The following is a 19,265-nucleotide window of genomic DNA, read 5'->3' as shown; positions in this document are numbered from 1 at the left end:
ATAACTCTGACAAAAGAGCCGGACTATCAAGGCGTCCACTGAGTATGTCATGAAGCACCCCCATGTCCAACAGTAGACGGCGATCTTCTAAAGTAAGCAAGTGGTGTTTTTTGCAGGAAGACATATAATTGAGATCGGTATACCTGCATCTCCAGTTAAGATGTCTAAGAAATGTCCATTGAATTTTCTCAAACTTTTCTTTATGTGTGACATATTGTGGAGACCAAACAGAAGAGGATAACTCAAAAGTTTTTCTGACCACAAGAATATTAGAAGTTTGTTTCGAAAAACCAAGTCATAGAGTTCTATTTAAATTCAAGGTGTCAGGATATCCGATTATAACTTTTATGGACGTGGATTCTGTCAAATACTCAAATATCTTGATTAATTTGACGCTGATGATTGATCATTAACTGAAAGAGGAGAAAAGAAAGGAGGTTAAGATGAACTTATTTTACGCTTTATGTCCAGTGTGGACAGGCAGTAGAATTTTGATTGATTTGTTTGAAAACAATCTATCATTTTGACCACGGCCAATTACATTATGGTTAAGTGATACAAAATATCTCAAATTTTAGAAAATTGATTTGGAAAGTATCATTATAAAAAGCGAAGGAAATCAAAAATAACATTATTTTGGCAAGCATAACGTAAAATATTGATCTTTAAATTTGGATGTTTGATTAAGGGCGCAATGGGCAACCAGAGTAACACATTTTAAAAGTCTTTCAAGGATGATAAATAAATCAAAATGTTTCATCAATATAAAGAAGATAATACATATACAGCTAATAATATATATATATTTATAAATATAAATAAATAAAAATATATATATATATGTGCTATCAATTACTAAATTATTATTTATTTTCATTAATTTAAATATAGTGAACTGAGTAAATAATTATGTACACTCAATCACAAACTGAATCTTTAAAAATGAAATTTTAAATAAACATTCAACCCGATGGATGTCAAGTCGCATGAGATATTTTTTATAAATCTACCTACGAATAACGTGTTTTAGTGCATCGTATAAATTACCGAACTTACGCTTGGCTAGCCTACTTCCTCTCATTTACGTACTGTTTATTTAATAACTAAAATACTTTTTTAAATAACATTTATTTGTTAAAATATAAGAATGAACGATTTAAAATAACATGTTATAATGAAGCAGGAGCGAATCGTCGAAATAGGCGATTATGCACAGCTTATTTATTATATTTGGCTTTCAATAACAATGTTTTACAGTAAATATGTTTATGCGAACATAAATAAAATAAATGTGTTTTATTATGAATTATCAGAACCGTTTTTATTTTTCTACAAAAAAATACGAAGTCAGTAAAATAACGTTTTTTAGAAAGAGAATTTTGCAAATGAAATTTATGAACAAAATTATTAATTATTAGGGTTTTTATAAACACTTAAAGACTCTTTGATTTTTTTTTTAACATGTACAGAATGTTAAATTTGTTATTCCTTCCAAGTGAAATTTATTATTATTTACGAGAAATGTCAAATATTCATATTGTTCGTATAAAGGTTTACTTATAATACAATTTATTTGACGTTAAGAAGTTCCTTTATAATTAAACTTGCAAAACCTCATATTAATAATTGAAACCAAGTATAGTAATAACTATTCCTTAAAATCATTAATAACGTCAGCCTTCACTAATTATTAAAATAAATGAAGCAGAACGTGTTTGGATTTGCCGATTTATATGGTAAGTAAGAAGCTCATGTCTGTTTTTAGATCCGTTCTTACGGAACGAATTAATGACAAAACTTCATCTCACGGAAGGAGCTTGTAACATTAATAACTTGAGAAGGTATGACCCCGCATTACGAACTCTGAAAATATCCCTTTATCTTAGACCTAAGTGCTCCAGATACGTTCTGGGTACTTAGAAAACATGACGCGTGTTCCGTAACGCGAAGCAGGCGAAAAAGATTAATTTGCATCACCTGGCTCACGTGTGTACCTTATACGCCAGTCAAATCTAAGTCATCGGGACGTAATCTTCATCGAGCATTCGTCAAGCTTAACTTGAATACCGATTCAGGAAGGAAGAAGAACCGGTAAGGAAGGAAGTATGCTGGCACGAATGCAAAGGCAAAAACTAATATACCAATAATCTATTGGATATATACTAAACATTATACATTGACGTATTACAACAGAGATGAAAAACATTTTGATGAAGAAAATATAATGATGAATATTATACAGCAGTAGTTTTCAACATTGAAAATAAAGAATTTTTACGCTTCTCTTAATATGATTCTTTTAATCGATACCTACAATAATATAAACACGTTTTCACTACTAAAAACTTTATTGCGAAAACAGTACTAGTGAAATTTAAAAATGGGATAAAGGTTTTCATTCAAACGTGAGGTCGTTCTGTACATTACCAAAAGGGAACGTTTACAAAAGCGCCATTTCAAAATTCTTCTTCTTCTTCGGATAGATAACAAAAAATTTTTTGGCGCCTCCTCTGGCCATAATAATAGTCCAAATAGTCCGCGCTTTCCCCACGAAGCGCACCTCCCAGGTTGGAAGCCGCTGGTGTAAAGTGGCCATTTTGACTAGTCAATGATATATCATAGTGTCTGTAAATGCCTTGACTTCCGTATTTCCTACTCTAAAATGCTTTCCATATCTATTGCGATATGTTAATCTTAATAATTACCGAGGTGGTGAAATTCAGTCTTTGTCTACAAATATTTGGACAAACTTGAAGCAATGTTGTAGCAAGAAAGTCACAAATTAACAATGTACAACAGACAATTGACGTTGGGTCACACCACATAGACAATGTCAACTCCTTTAAATATCTAGGTACTGAAATGACTAATGATAACAATTATAGTAACGAGATTAGAGCACGGCTATCGGCAGCAATCAGATGTTATTATGGCTTTAACATCTGGAATCCAAATTGCTCACTAAAAAAACTTAGACTATTATTTACAACACTCTCTTCAGACCGGTCATTGCATATGATGCCGAATCCTGGGTTACGACCAAAAGAGATGAAAATATGGTATTTGTATTTGAAAGAACGATATTAAGGAAGATATTTGGTGCTGTTAACCAAAACGGAGTGTGAAAGAGACGGTTTAATTATAAATAAGAGGAACGGCGAATGGAGAATATGGCAAACCCAACATTGCCCAATTCATAAAAATAAGAAGATTACGATGGTTGGACCATGTGCACAAAGACGTGTTGGTATTGCCAAAAGTGCTAAGAGTCCCGAAGTTTGAGAGAATCACAGTTATAATGGTTATAACCGTTAACACCAAAATGCAACCCAAATCTAAAAAAATGTTTTTTTTTGTTGTTTTTTTAAAACTTGTTTGACTTCCCCGTAAACCGTGTGGTAATCGCGCGCGGTGGCCGCGAGCGGCACATAGTCCGCGCCGCAAACGAAAACGCTCGCCACGGTGGCCACGCACTTTAATACACAAATTTCATATGCCCAACGACCGGCTTTCTCACTTTTAGAAGATTTCGTGAAATCGGTGACTGTTATTTAAAATTTGTGGATTTAAATATCAATAGTATTTTATTTCTATAACACCTTTAAGAAATTACAGAGGTAACCTGTTAGAATAAATAAGTCGAAAAAACAGTTTTAAAAACTCTTTTTGCTCTGACTAGACATCCCTTAAAATAAAGATTTTAGGTTATGTTCCACAGTTAAGGGTCATTGCATAAAATCCCTATTCTGTATTGGTAGAATCCAATATCCAGCATACATATTTAAGGCGAAATAAGCCAGGTAAAGCTACGCCATACGTGGGTTTTCAGATTTAAGTTTCACTTGAAATGACATCGAAATACTAAATTCAATTGTATTATTGGCATGTCCACTATCTGCAATAAACCTTTGACTTTATTTCTCCAATATTCAATGATTTTTTAAAATTTATATCACTGTCAATAAATTTTTAAAAACACGTTTTTCATATCAGCATCCAATGTGATAGATATTCAATTGCTATTTGTTTATAATATTTTATAGTATTTTGATAAATAAGTCATAAGAATATATGATTTACTTTTTTGATATGCATACAAATTCACAAAATATTTTTTTACAAATTAAAAATTTGAAGAAAGATATATATATATAGAAATAAAAGCAAGTTCGCATTTATCAGAAAAACGAAGATCACCACAAAATTTAATTTAATATTTTAAGGTTGGGTGTGATAGAAATTTGGGTATATAAAACAGTGTTTATAAAATAATAGTTTTTATGCTTATATTTGAACTTAATCCATAGTAAGTAATCAAAATGGTTTTGATTTGTTTTTAAGACGACAACAAAATTAAAAATTTCCATGTACTCCAAGCGTAGGACTCCGAAAATAAATGAATTACAACTTTTGACAGGAAACTAAACAAAATAAAATCTTTAACATACCTCGTAACCGCTGACGCATTGTTGTTCTGCCTGCGAAGGATTTCTGAAGAGTTTCAGTTCCTGAAAGGACCCCTGCACAAAAACCAAAACACAATAGTACCACAGAACTTTCTCGAAGTAACGAAGTACTTCCATCTTTAGTGAAACATTGCGCTGCCCGGATGACCACTCTCAACTTGGTACTCACTTCATTTGTGTTCTTTGCCCAAACTTCCGAGTGGCAGACTTTTCGTGGCGAAGATCCAGAATAGATTTTTCAAACACATACACATTTATATCGAGAATTGGAAACGCGTCGAAGAAACATCTTTACGTAGTATCAGTATTATAATACTACATTACATTATTTTGATAGTCTTTCTGAACAGAATTGCTTCCGATATTGACCAGTATAGTCCATGTTAGCAAGGATGCATTTTTAAGACAGATTATTTTGATTTGAAATAAAAATATGCCATCTCCCTGATATGGAATTGAAAAACACTAAACATATGTGTGTAATATTTAAAATTGTATGTTTTTTAATTTTTTTAATTTGAAATTTATTTTTAAAGTTTATATTTGAAGCACTTACTTAATGGTTATTCATTATAATAAAACAAATAAATCAACTCTGTTTTTATATTTTTTTTTCCACCGACCGGTTTCAAAGCAAACAAGCTTCTTCGTCAAGGTTTTTCGTAATAAATGAATTAATTCCTATTTTATTTTTATCATGTTCACTAAATACTACACGTCTACACAATAAATTAAGTGGTTTTTTCCTTACACGGGTGGTAATTTGATATCAATATTTTCTTTGTTAGACGGGAGAGGACTAATAGAAATATTGTTTATTTGGTTATTAATTATTGTTTTCTTATTATGAATCGCTTTTTCAATTTCCAAGATTTCTAAGTTGTCTAATTTTAATATTTTATTCAGAAAAATTATTATTATTTAAGCATCTCAAGTGTTCTTTTGCTCTGATATTAAAGTTTTTTTTAGTTTTTTTTAATGTAGATTGAATCGCAATCATTACAATTTAATAAGTATATCCCAGACTTATTATATTTATGGACTTTGTATTTAGAAAAATAGTGATTAAAAACAAAATTGTTTTATTTATTTTGTTTTATTGAAATTTATTTATTTAATGTTACGGATTATAAATTATTAATGTCAACAAATGACTTTTCTTTTGTTTGGTCTATCAGAAATATATATTTCATTTAATCCCATTGAGGAGGCAGATACTTTTTTTGCCAAATGTCAATTTACATTATAGTTCTTAGATAAAATGATTATAATAATGTTTATTTGAAAGGGTTTACAATCTATTACATTTTTTAATATTTAAACGCATTTCTTGAATTATGTAAAAGTATTTCAATGAAATAGATATTCAAAATTACATACTTCCCGTATTGAAGTAAATAATCTACCTACACGTAATTCTTCTTAATTTTATTTTCTTACTGCTTTTGAATTGACAGCAGTCCATTTTCTGTAACTCATTACTTTTCTTTCTTTTAATTTACTTAAAGTATTAACTTGGTATTATAATGTTATTTTAACGTCTTATGTTTCGTTTTTAATTCGTTAATTTGTCTTCAAAAATGTAATAAATAAAATGTTCAATGTTATCATTTCCATAAAAATTATGTTACTCACATTTCTTAGAAAAAAATATTCCTTCATTTGATATTATGCTCTTTGAGTCTGATACTTTAATATGACTGTTATTGTTACATTAAAACGTACATAAGAACCTTTGAAGTGTTTTATTTTGTTTTTCATTTTGTATAGCACAATTCGTTACGTTTTTGTATGAATAAAGCACAACCTTACGAAGTGATATCAAACAGTTGATTAAAAAATATTATTTTCCATTTCAGGTTTCAGAATAAACATTAGGTATTTTAAAGATTGTATGCTAGCTCAATTAGAAAAAAAGACAATACAAATTGAAAGTTGTTATAAAATACTAAAAATAATAAACTAGTGATAGTGAAAGAGTGATAAGAGATAGAAGTAAAGAGTGTAATATGTAGATAGAAGTAAATTAATAGACAAATGAATATCGCACAGAGACGAAAACACTATTAGATATTTTGGAAGACTAGACATTTACAAATTGTATGATATTTGAATGAGTTAATTTAATGGCATATTGTTGCACTATGTTGCATTCTGCTTATGTGTTTATATTTTTTTAATCTCTACAGTAAAAGATTCAGTATTTGCTGACTTTTTTAATATTTTGACATTCTCAAAATATTGTTCGGACAAAACAAACAATTACTTATGTTCAACATAACATAGTAAAGATAAATAATATTTTAAACAAGGGGAATATGGAAGTAAAGGTATTCACAGGTCTTGTGACCGGTAATTGATTGGTTTGTTCAAGTGGCCACTTTAAGCAATTTGTAATTTTCACCATTCTGTTTACGTTTTAAAATCCGTATTTGTTTAAATCTTCCATTGGTTGATTTCTGTTTAGTTAAGGAGCTAAAACCTAAATTGCTGTGGGTGAGATCTATTTGACTGAATTTTTTCACCTACTTGGTAATGCCTGAAAATTTTTTTATACTTCTTTTACAAGTTGCTTTAATCAATAGGCCATAAGCCTTGTAAATGCTCAACGTTCGATATCTCGTTCACAAAAAATGTCTCCGTCTCTCTTTTGATATGTTGCTCTTAATAACTGATAATTTAATAATAATTACAATATAAACGGTTTCATAATTTTACGATATATAAAATCTAATGGCAAATTTCTTATTTATTTCTCTCCTTTTCTATCCCTTACCTAACTTTTTAAGTTCAAGTACATTAATATACTAATATACACACACATACTATATGTGTATATGATGTATTATATAATTCTCTTTTTTAAGTACTAAATGTTTGATTTTTATCTATGGAATTGTTTAATTGGTCTTGTGATTGTATAATGCATATCTTTTTTAATAGGTTTTTTAAAATTATATTTTTTACAACTTTTATGTATTATGCGGGATAATTACCCAATAAGTTATTTTCCCCAGAAGTGAAAGTCAGTCCTTGTTTACAAACATTCTATCTAACTCAAAATATTGTTAATCGACTGTATATATTTTTTCTACCCAGTACTCACATAATATTTTAGTAAAAATGATTAATATGACACACGTACGTCTACAAATAAATTTAATTTAATAATTGTATCGTAAATAATGACTTAAAACAATAAACCAAAAAATAATTATGCTGAAATTATTTTCAATGTACATTTAATTCAAATACTTTTATAAAATAAAAATCAGTTAACAGATACTGCTGGCGCAAAAACGATTTATTAATACGAGAACATAATAATAAATTCTTGGAGTTACTAAAATCATCTCAATAATATTTGAGAGAAAATATTTGTTATTTGCACGCTTATATTACAAAATCTTTTACCCATAGTAAATACATGACAGTGTTATTCAAGTTATTCTCTGCATGTGAGATTAGAATGAAATTTCCTCACATCGATGGGCCTTACTCATAAACTTCGCACAAAGTTACACCTAAGTATAGTGGTATAATTCGGATGGGAATACGATCCTTATTATAGTGGTAGAATTAGGATGGTATTCCCATCCGAATTATACCACTATACTTAGGCGTAACTTTACGCAGAGTTTGTGAGTAAGACCCGTAACAAGTTTTGTTTTTGAATCCAGCATTGTTAATCATATTACAAGTTTAACGATGGTAATATTATAATGCAGGTGTCTAGTATCTAGTATTGACGTATATTTTATAACTTGGTAATCAGTGTTCAATTGAAACAGTGATATTTTTTTATTATATAATAATATATGCAAGAAATGAGTCAACCAGTGACTCAGAAATGACCCAACAACTGAGTATTCAATAAAATTTATTCTCAATTAAGTGAATATGACTCAAATCCACTATTAATTTTATAGCTTAAAACGCCTTGAAATTCGCATTTCTAATTGAATTACCTTTGAAATGTCAAATAAAGAACATTTTATTACTCAAAAAATATTGTTAAATTTTACAAGATAAAAAATATTTTAATTTATGTCCATCCTGTTTTGTTATCATTTAAATTGGGATAATATTTTAACCTTTTGAGTCATGTAAAACAGTTTTTTTATCGTTGTCAATATAAAAAAAAGGAGATTTTAATATCACTTTAATTGTATTTACGTATTTAATTCACAATTATTTATAATATGCGTGAGATGTCTCGCTTAAAAGGTTAAAATCCCCGAATCATTTATTTGCTACATCTCCGAGACTAGTATTTTTACTATAAAATTAAATATATTTATGCAAAACCAGTAGTTACACACAGAACAATAGTAGTTTAAAACGTTCAGTGTGTGACTAACACAATTCATTCCGCGCGGACACGGTAATTTTTTTTTTAGTTTAGAATCGTTGAAACCGGCTACAACTCTCAATGTTATTACCCATAATAAAATAAATAAAACAACTTTGTTTTTAACCCCTAATTTTTATTTTTCACCGACCGGTTTCAAAGCAAACAAGCTTCTTTGTCAAAGTTTACGTAACTTATAAATTGATTCCTTTTTATTTTATTTCTATCATGTTCACTAAATACTACACGTGGACACAATAAATCAAGTGTTTTTTTTCTCTCTCTTTTTTCCTCTTACACGGGTGGTAATCTGATATCATTATTTTCGAAGTAAGACAGGAGAGGACTAAAAGAAATATTGTTTATTTGGTTATTAATTATTGTTTTCTTATTATGAATCGCTTTTTTAATTTCTAAGTTGTCTAATTTTAATATTTTATTTTCAACATGAAGTACTTTTAACCCATTATTAGGAAAACGTATATTTTAAACATTCTACAGTATTTTCTTTCTAACATTCTACATATTTTTAACATTCAACAATACAAAGGCTGTCTAGAGATCGGATATTCACTCAGTGAAAACCAAATACCGCCTTTATAACGCCCGCATAACACCTATTATCCCCTACGGATGCGAATCGTGGCACCTCATTAGGGCCCAAAACAGCAAAATGCTGAGTTTTGAGAATGGGTGTCTGGGAATAATCTTGGGTGTGCGGTGGTTTGACTTTGTAAGGAACAAAGTAATAAGAGTACGGACGCAGCAAACTCCAGTGACAACTGTCATCAAGCGGAGGCGATACGGATGGCTAAGCCATTTACTGCGGATGCCTTCTGAGAGCCTTAACCACGCTTGCCTACTTTACAAAATACCGGGCTCTCTACGTCCTGGACGTCCACTGCTGACTGTTTGCCGGCAGTTTAGGTCAGAATTTCAGCACGAAAACGTGATTTGGAAGGACGCACTGGAGCTGGCAGCCGATAGGGATGCATGGAGGCTCTTTGTGGATACCATATCCTCCAACTAGGGGTCGGAAATGGAATGATGATGATGATATTATATAAAACTTTAAAAAATATAAATAGATTTGAGTGTCAAGTGGTTAACAAGCAAAGACCTGTAAAATAAGTCAATATTCAAATTTTTTCCTCTATCGTCCAAAATTTCCTGTGATTATGTCATAAAGAAGATAATTTTTTAATGATGTTGTTTATGTTTCATTAACACGTCGTTTCATTTCATTTCGCTTCACAATCCACTCCTTCCTAATTACTTTAGAAATGAAGTAATTAGTAAATTTCGTGTATGCTTTTACGACAAATATTATTTTATGATAAGTACTTTTATACAAAAAAATAACTCGCCAGTAAAATGTTTGTTTATTTGTTTTTTTGTTAATTAGCAAGTTTGGTAAAGTATTGATGGATGCTCAAGTTCGTTACCGTACGAGTAAATTCATTATGGAAGTTCACTGCAATTTATTGTAAAAATAAGAGACGGATGATACTTTAGTCCATTTTTTTTTTTCATAGAGTCTTTATTCAATAAAATATAAGCATTATTACAATATTAATATATTATAAAGAAAACAAAGTATTAAAATATATTTTGTCCCGATAAACTATTCAATAATAGTTTGTCATCGGGTGCTCAGACATTAGTTTTAATTAGTAATCAAATAAAAGAGTACGGACATAATACTTTATAAGTAAAAAATAATGAACATTTATTATTTTGTTTTTGATGCTTTGAAAAATATTATTAAGAAGAAAAAAAACTCAACAAACCAAATAAAAATGGTTCACAGAAATATTTTTTTGAAAGTAAGAAAATAGAGTTAAATAGTACAGTTGAAATTAAAAAATAGCCATTCACTTGGTTACATTTTAAATAAAGGAAAAAAATATGAACGCATATATAAATAGGGTGTGCTCATAAATGTTTTCAAAACAAGATAAAAAATAAAACAAAGTAAATCGAAAATTTCAATTCATATCTCCAGAAAGAAAAAAAAAGAAACTTAAAAGTACCAACTTAAATTAAGATCTAAAAAATGTAAATAAAATAAGAGAAAAATAAAAGAAAAGGTTAACCTGAGAAAACAACAAAAATGTATTCAGTGAGAGATAAAAAATGTTTTACATAAACAATACATCCATATAGGAACGTTCTGTCTACTAACCACTTTTGTAATAGAAATATAATTTTATTCTGATTATGACATGTTTCCCTGTCAAGTGTTAACATATCAAACATTTTTGGAACAATATAATCCAACGTAAGTTGTCCATATTTTTTTTTTAATTTTGGTACAACTAGGCCATCAACAGATGTAAATCTTGTAAGATAGCTGTGTTCTAATTTATTTTTATAAATCGAGCTAAACATCTGTTGGATAATAATTTTGCTCCATAAAATACCCTTAACTGGTGAAACATTTAATTTATCATACATGAATGGAGTATTATGTCTCTGATTGTATTCATAATTGGGTGCAATCAATTTGACAAGGGCATTTTCAACATTTTGTACATATTTAATGTTTGTTGCACACGAATGTCCCTAAGCGGTGATCGTGTATCTTATTTTCAGATCAAATTCTCTCAGAGACAAATATACGAGTACTTATCGAAATGTGGAGAGAGGAACTAAATCTTTAATTTGTGCAGTTGACTTACTACGGATCTTAACCGTTTGCATGTTTTTAAAACATGAATATTGCACTTAAAAAAGGAATTAATAGTTATACCTTAACAAAACATATTCGTCCACAATGTCTAATTTATCGCATAAGCAAACTCTATCAAGGGTAGAGTTATGAAGACATACAAAATTATGAGTTTTTACAATAGGTAACATATTTTTAAAAAAAGTAATTGATAAATAAGAGCCACAACAATATACAATACATATTATGTATGTAAACTTTTTACAATAATAAGATAAAACTTACAATTTACCCAGTAATACTTTGTTAAAAAGTCCACCAGACAAAATAATTCAATTTGAATGTGTCCTGTTTTGTAATTTCAAATTATTTTTATTTACTAATTTCGTAAAAATATACTTGATTTTCAAATAAAGAATAAAGCCTTTGTAAAGGTGTATCACTTATGTTTTATTTCTATAATACTGATGAATGGTTTAGCTGTTACAATTGTGTCTGAATGCGATGTACATGCCGTTATTTCTGTATTATTATTGTTAATGATTTGTTTTTCGTTTATTATTTTATATTTTTTGGAGCCATAATTTGAGATTGGCCATCGTTTGAATTTTTTATGTGATGTTAAATAAACAAATGAGTATAATTTGATGTTTTTAGAATCAAAGAGATTTACATTGAAAAAAAAAACATAATAAAATTAGTATACAAAGGATAGGTTTGTTTTGCTAAGGGTTAAAAGTCGTAACTTTTAAAATAACATTTTTTTCAGGACATTACTGTTTTACGCTTTACCAATCTATTTACATTTCAAAAAATATTTTTTTCTAAGAAAATATCTCATATTTGACAAACAAAAATGACTGATTGGCTTAGTGAATATGTGAAGCTATCTAATATCTTATACGAAATTAAAACAATGCAAAACGATTTTTCTCAGTTACGGCTTAGCAGGTGTAGTTCTACGCCTTTAGTTACTACAAATGAAAAATCGGCTTCAATTTCCGACAAAATAACATGAAATGATGCTTATATCTATTTTTAATGAATGTTAATAATGCTAACTAGAAAGTGGAGTTAAGATAAAATTATTCAACAAAGATAGAGAAACCCCTTGATATATTACTAGCTTGAAAACACGCAGGATTGTTAATTTAGAAAACGCGATTAATCCGGAAGAAAAGAGTGTTTACATTTTGTTTATAAAGTTGAAACAGATTAGCTCGAATTAATTTAGTCTACCGAACTGTTGCGTATCAGTCTATTTAAGGTTTTCGCTTTCATTTAGTTCGTACGAACGAGTATAAAACATGTGTTTTCTGTTACCGGGGTAAGAGTGTTATTACTTTGTTTAACATCACTTATGTTTATGCATTCTTATTTTTGATTCACAAAATAGAAACAAAATATTTTTAGTTTGGACTAGTTATAAAATACAGCACCGCGATTATGAACGCTATCTTCATCACTACATACCGAGATGGTAAAACTAACAACGATATTTATCAATGAAAATGTGTATATTTGTATAAAAAATCAATGTTTCTTTGGCGGTAATCTGTATTTGAACGTGTTTAGAAAAAAAAAACTGAGGCCATTTTTAACATTACTTTGTAAACAAGATTGAAGATAAATTTAAGCTTCCCATTAAAATACGGGCCCAGGTTTTATTAACCTTTAAGATTCTACCGTAGCTAAAACACTTTTTAAAAACAATTTTTGCAGTTTAATAGAAAATGCAGAGAAGAAATATATGTATATAATTATTATGGAGAGTAGAAAATAATAATAAACTACAGCAGAATAAAAGACTATCAAAATAAACCGAAAATGTGTTTGAATTATTTTTATGTAATGTATTATCATCGCTACGTTTTTTCAATGTTTTGTTATTTTGAAATTACACCACCCGCAACATTACTAGTTCAAGTTTGTGAGTTTTTCTGACATTTAAAAGAAGAACATTGTTTTCGTCAAAACACGCTAAACGTCATAAAACATGGCCATGGAAACCGGAAATCTATCACAACGCTATAATTGATTAATTTTTTTAAACACGTGATCACGTAGACCTGTGACGGTTTAATTTATTCCGTTTTAATTAAAGCCGTTTTGATTTTTTTTTTAAACATTTTTGAGAAACTTTACCGTATAATTAAATGCTCTTATTTTTAAGGCCCCTATAAAAATAAAGATATTTTTTTTTATTTAACAAGAAAACTGAAATTAATAAATGACTTTTAAAACGTTAAACGTAGATAAAAATATTTTTTTTTTTTTAGAGAAAGTAAGTCCTGGCATTTACAGGGCCTGTATTGTGTCATTGGTCGATTTGTCATGAGAATCAACAATTGAAAGAATGGGGATATATTTTGGACCTTGGAACATAAACAGAGAGGAGAAAGTGTAACGGTATGTACAGTGACCGCTTAAAGCAAGCAATGACAGGTCATAGCCTGTATATGTATATTTTATATCAATATTCCCATATCTATTAACGGTAATCAGTACTTAACATAACTTTACCAAAAAATTGCAAAACTTAAAAAAAAATAAATTCCGTATGTTTGTGGCCGCAAATCTCGGAAAGTAATTGATGGAATTTTTACAGAACTTTGGATTTCCTTATACTATACGGTAAAGTCACAACAAATTAAGGTTATCAATTAAGCAATGTGTTTTCTCAGTAAATGTATAGTTGGTAGACTATTTTTATTTACTCTCCTAATAATTAATATCAGACAAAGCCACAGCGAAGTGTAGCCGGGTTCAGCTAGGTTCCGTATGTTTGTGGCCGCTAATCTCGGAAAGTTCTCGATGGATTGACTCAAAAATTTTACGAAACATTGCATTTTAGTAGAAAAATGTTTTTATTTACTTTTTATTTGGAAGTTTTAACGGAAACGGAAAATTCTATGCGTTTTAAATTGACTCATAATTTGTCATAGTTAACAAGTACTGAACGATAGTTCTACTCAGTGCTACCGTTTGACCTATTTTAGCTAAAGTTACAAAACTTAAATTTTCCGTACAATTGAATAAAAAGAATTAAATAGGATTTAATAATCTAAATATATCGGAAAAATTACGTAACTATTTTCAATACTTTGTTTTCTTTTCCTATAGCGAAGCGTTGCCGGGTTCATTCATGTATTATAATAATTTCATAAATATACGAAATGTCCCGAGTTCAATTTCTTAAGAAGTAAATATGAAGTATTTTTTATATGGAATTGGCAAGAATTGTCTGAATGCCGTTAAAATGTTATGTCTTAGGCGAATGCGTGGAAAACCAGATACGTACATTATTTGTAAGGTTAATATACGCATTATTGATAAAATCAAGAAAGGAGTTATGCCTTGGTTTGAACATGTAGAGCGAATGAACAGTGATATAACGGCTAAAAAAAATTGCGATTCTAATATTGACGAATGTCGGCATCGAGGAAGACAGAGGAAGACATAGCATGACCTAATCTAACAAATATTTGAATACTGACATGTTAAAAGTCGGAATAATCTGCAAGCGTGCATGAACAGATGTATGAATGCAGAGGAAACGAAATTTGTATATTATACCTGTCATCTCTGCTTTTGATGTGATGGTTTGTTTTGATTTTTAAAATCATTTACCATATGAGAAATATTTTTCGTTTGAACAGCATTTGATCAAAAATAAAATAATTTTAAAACAGTATGATTTCAATATCAAAACCGATAAAGGTTAGCATCTATATTTATATCAAAATACTTTTGTGTTTTTTAAGACTCAGACAACATTTACAAAAGAGGTTTAAAATATTTTCTTTAACAATAGAATATGAATGTAAAAAAAACGAAAAATATCTTTTTGTTAAATGTATTCAATCCGTAAGGGTTTATAAATAAAATTTCAAATATTTATTTAAAAAAAAAAAGATATTACTTAATCATATTTTAATTTATATTTAATTAAACAACCGTTGCAAAATAAATTTTATCCACTTAGTTGTGTTAAATAATAAAAGAACAGTTTTTCAAATAAAATTTAATTAATGTAACGAATTGGAAACAACTTTTTCCTTTGTTTTTTCAAATAAACGCTTATTAAAAGTCTTAATTAAATATAAAATCACTTAATGAATGAATTCGTTCTGGTCCGCTGGATTCGGAAAAAAAAAAAAAATAATCGAAACCCACGCTCAACATTCTTAATACGAGTTTTTTATTTATTTTTTATTTTTTTATTTATTTAATAGCATAATTATACATTAAAAAAAAAAAAAAACTCACTTGTTATATTTTTACTAAAACTAAAATCCCACCAAGCCACTTTTTGAGTGCGTATGTAAACAAAAATAAACTCATAATGGAAAAGCTACCGAAATTGAATTTGAAGTGACATCCAGTATAATCATTATATTATTATTATTATCAGGTTAGCGTTGTGATTGCCTAACTGGTTTGTAAAGAATTCGAATAATTCAAACGACTACCAGTTGTTTTTTGTAATCGTCCTATCTTGTATCATGCGTTAAATCGTGTGTCATTATTTTATTAAATTTAATTGAAAACAAAGATAGAAATGTCAATCATATTGTAATATTAAAACTTCATGGAGCAGCGGAGTCGTAAAATCCTAAATTAATATGTTTGTATCATTCAAATAAATTTATAAAACTAAAATCGGGGCATTTGCCTACCAAGTGTCTCGGGTTTGATTCTCAACATGGTCGTCATGATATATTGATTAAAATGGTGTTTTTACACTAGACTATTTCATAGTCTCCTGGCTACACTTTTTGTGAAAAACTGTTACAAAAATGTGTACTCGTATATGCAGATTAGGTGCGGAAAGGGACAATAAACTACAAATACTACTACTACCATCAAGCCAAAACCCCGTAGGGGTACGCAGAGAGAATAGACCGCCACACACGTCTATCTTGGAATATATTCCTAGCATCTTCCACATTCATACATCTTGTCATTCATGCCCTTCGGTTCTGTCTGCTTTTGACATGACCAGATTTTGGTTTATCTGACCATGCTACGTCTTTCTTGATCGTCCTCGTCTCACGTTACCGTTCGTTTTCGTAATGTTACCATTCTTTCGTCGTTCATTCGTTCTACGTGACCAAACCATCTCTGAGACCCTTTCTTCATTTTATTAGTTATACTCGATTCAGATTTATACTCGCGCCTGATTTCATCATTCGTAACCCTGTCATACATTGATTTCCCTCACATTCGTCTAAGAGATCGCATTTCAACCGTGACAATAAACTAATGCACATATTATTTTTTTAATAAAATATTTCAATTTTTATTATTTATCGAATATTTAAATTTTTAGATCATTTCCTAAAAGTCGTAAATAACTTGTGCTAGAAAAATGGGAATCTAGTTGTGGTAGAGTGGGATTTGAACCTCGAACCTTTGATCTGTGAGTCCACAACACTACCACGGGACCACAACCTAGCGCAATCAGTTAAAAAAACAATATATACCTAGTTGAGCTAATTAAAATATTAATTAATAATAACCGGTGGCTTAACAAATTTTTGTTTTTTTTTTTTTAAAAGGAAATATTTGCGTTTTTATTAATTACTCACATATTTTGATTTTTGGGAGCATTTTCAACGAGTTGTAAATAACTCTTTATTAAAAATAGAAATCAAGTTGGGGAAGAGTGGGATTCAAACCTCGGACATCTGATCCGTGAGTCCGCTACAATAGCCACGGGACCACAACCCAATTTTAATCGATTAGCATTCTGGTTCGAATTTTTCTGACTTTTATTATTAAAAAACACATTATATGCTTAAACTGGGGTCAATGTACGAATAGTAAAAACCACGTAGAAAGATGCAAATATAAAGTTATTCGGGTGTTGTAATGTATTAACATAATATTTACACTATTCGTAAAAACTACTTCTTTACAAATTTTCTTTAGACTCCGTGGCAAAATAATTATTCACTGTCGTACAAATAAACACTACGTTCATGCTTTGAAAGCTCTTTCACATCACACCGATCACTACACCCGCATGTTTGATTTTTGTATTCGCGTGCCGGGAACGGGTCCATTCGGAATATTGACACTTAAACATTAACTGAAGTTATCGCACGTCGGCGTCGTATGCGTTAGCCGACGGATTCACTACTAAATTTAAATACAAATAACACACATAAACACGGCTGCACTGCAGTACCCATCAGTCAGATATTTTAAACCAGTTCCAGACGGAGCGGAGTCTCGAATTTCGATAAGATTAAATAACAATTTAATTGAAGTATTCTTAATGTGACACGTAACGCTAAACTGACTTTAAATTTGCATTCCGAGTGGTGAGTCGTGTATTCTTGAACTTTAAATATTCCTTACAAAAATCAAATGACGGTTCTTATGTGACAACAGGTCAATTTAAATCGGTTGAATTTAAATATTCCAATGTAAAATTGATGAGTAGGTATATTTAATTGTATTTATTCATTCATTAATAACTAGCTTTTACCCGCGGCACAGCATTAATTTAACCAATCCAGAGAGACAAAAGTTCAGAATTGAAATGTCCCTAATCAAACAAAAGTATTTTTTACCCTACTCTCTTAACCGCTGCACTTATTGAGTACCAGCAGCGAGAGCAATTATGTCTACGCATAGCGACAACAATACCTAAAGTTGAACTTTTGATAGCGGCGCGACAAGCCAAGCGTCAGTATGCTCGCGGTGTTTGACTAGTTCGCATGTGTTTTCGCTTTTTTGTGCCTCTACCCCGATTTTGACATGGAATTGACGTATGAAAGTAATTGCCTACAATTTACATATTTAAAATAAATGAGTTAAACATAATCTTAGTATTTATAGGTGTATGAACTTGTACATCCAACTTTGTTAAAAAAACATGGGTTCAAAATAATGGAGAGTTTAGTTTGTTGTAAGGAAGGCTAAGGTGTAACTTTAATTTTTTTTGTCTCAAAATTTAACGAAAAATTAGAAACACATACACATTTTATGCGATATCACAGTAAAAAAATATTTTGTCCGAAGGTAACGACCTAAACGAAAGGACGTGTCTGACATTTGGCGATCTGCTTCTCCAATGAAACGAGTACGTATACGAATTTTTTATGTCTCAAATAAATGAAAAAAATTATACGCAAGATAATGAGACTAAAATATGAAATATTGCTGTGAACGAATGTGAAAAAAGTAGACAGAAATGGTTACTGAAACACAGACGAATATATCACTTCACGTCTTCATATGATTCATGGTTGAATGAAGAAATAAACTTGGCTTATTTCGTATCCAGTTCTGGCATGAATTTGAGTGACAGCAAAACTTTACACACCAGGATGGGTTGACCTTCAAAAACTTTTTGAGAGAGTTCTACTTAATAAAAAAAAAGAAAAATAAAGCATTTTTAATTCAATTTTTTTTTTTTCAATTTATTTATTTTAAATATAACATATACATATTGATGAAAATACGCACAAAATACCGATAATTATAAATTCGGAATTCATGTTCTTCGTGCGCAAATTTGAACAATGTAGTGCATTTTGCATATTAGCTACCGTTTGAACAAAGGACAATGGCAGGCAAGGGATACAGTAGACAAAAAATCTGTGAAAAGGAGATAAGATGATATTTAAAAAAAAGTAAGGAATAGGACTTGTACCTGCAATACCTGCGAGAAATTTAAAACACAACCATTCATCTCTTAATTCTGATATGTTGATCTTACTGAAGCAATTCATTTATAATAAAATTCATTTTGTAAGCTATAAAT

General features: G+C 29.7%; 1 protein-coding gene and 1 long non-coding RNA gene across 2 annotated transcripts in view; both read right to left on the bottom strand.

The window, feature by feature from the left end:
• LOC148279673 (uncharacterized) overlaps window positions 1-19,265 on the bottom strand; it is a gene marked incomplete at its 5' end in the record, with an annotated part of 532,408 nt that overhangs the window by 111,132 nt on the left and 402,011 nt on the right. Inside the window, one exon of the mRNA XM_088229586.1 lies at window positions 4,449-4,520. Coding sequence (XP_088085712.1) covers window positions 4,449-4,520 — 72 coding nt within the window. The remainder of the gene's footprint in view (window positions 1-4,448; window positions 4,521-19,265) is intronic.
• LOC148279678 (uncharacterized) lies at window positions 5,151-17,616 on the bottom strand. Its single transcript, XR_015822810.1, has 2 exons — window positions 17,170-17,616; window positions 5,151-5,265 (listed from the first exon to the last, which is right to left on the bottom strand). It is a non-coding gene; the product is annotated as an uncharacterized LOC148279678 (long non-coding RNA).

Source organism: Micrasema longulum, unplaced genomic scaffold (genome assembly GCF_059751315.1).
Source record: "Micrasema longulum isolate JH-2025_06_02 unplaced genomic scaffold, ASM5975131v1 h1tg000682l, whole genome shotgun sequence".
NCBI classification, from domain to species: domain Eukaryota; kingdom Metazoa; phylum Arthropoda; class Insecta; order Trichoptera; family Brachycentridae; genus Micrasema; species Micrasema longulum.
The sequence above is the reverse complement of the archived record's forward strand: the minus strand, read 5'-3'. Positions and strand labels throughout refer to the sequence as shown.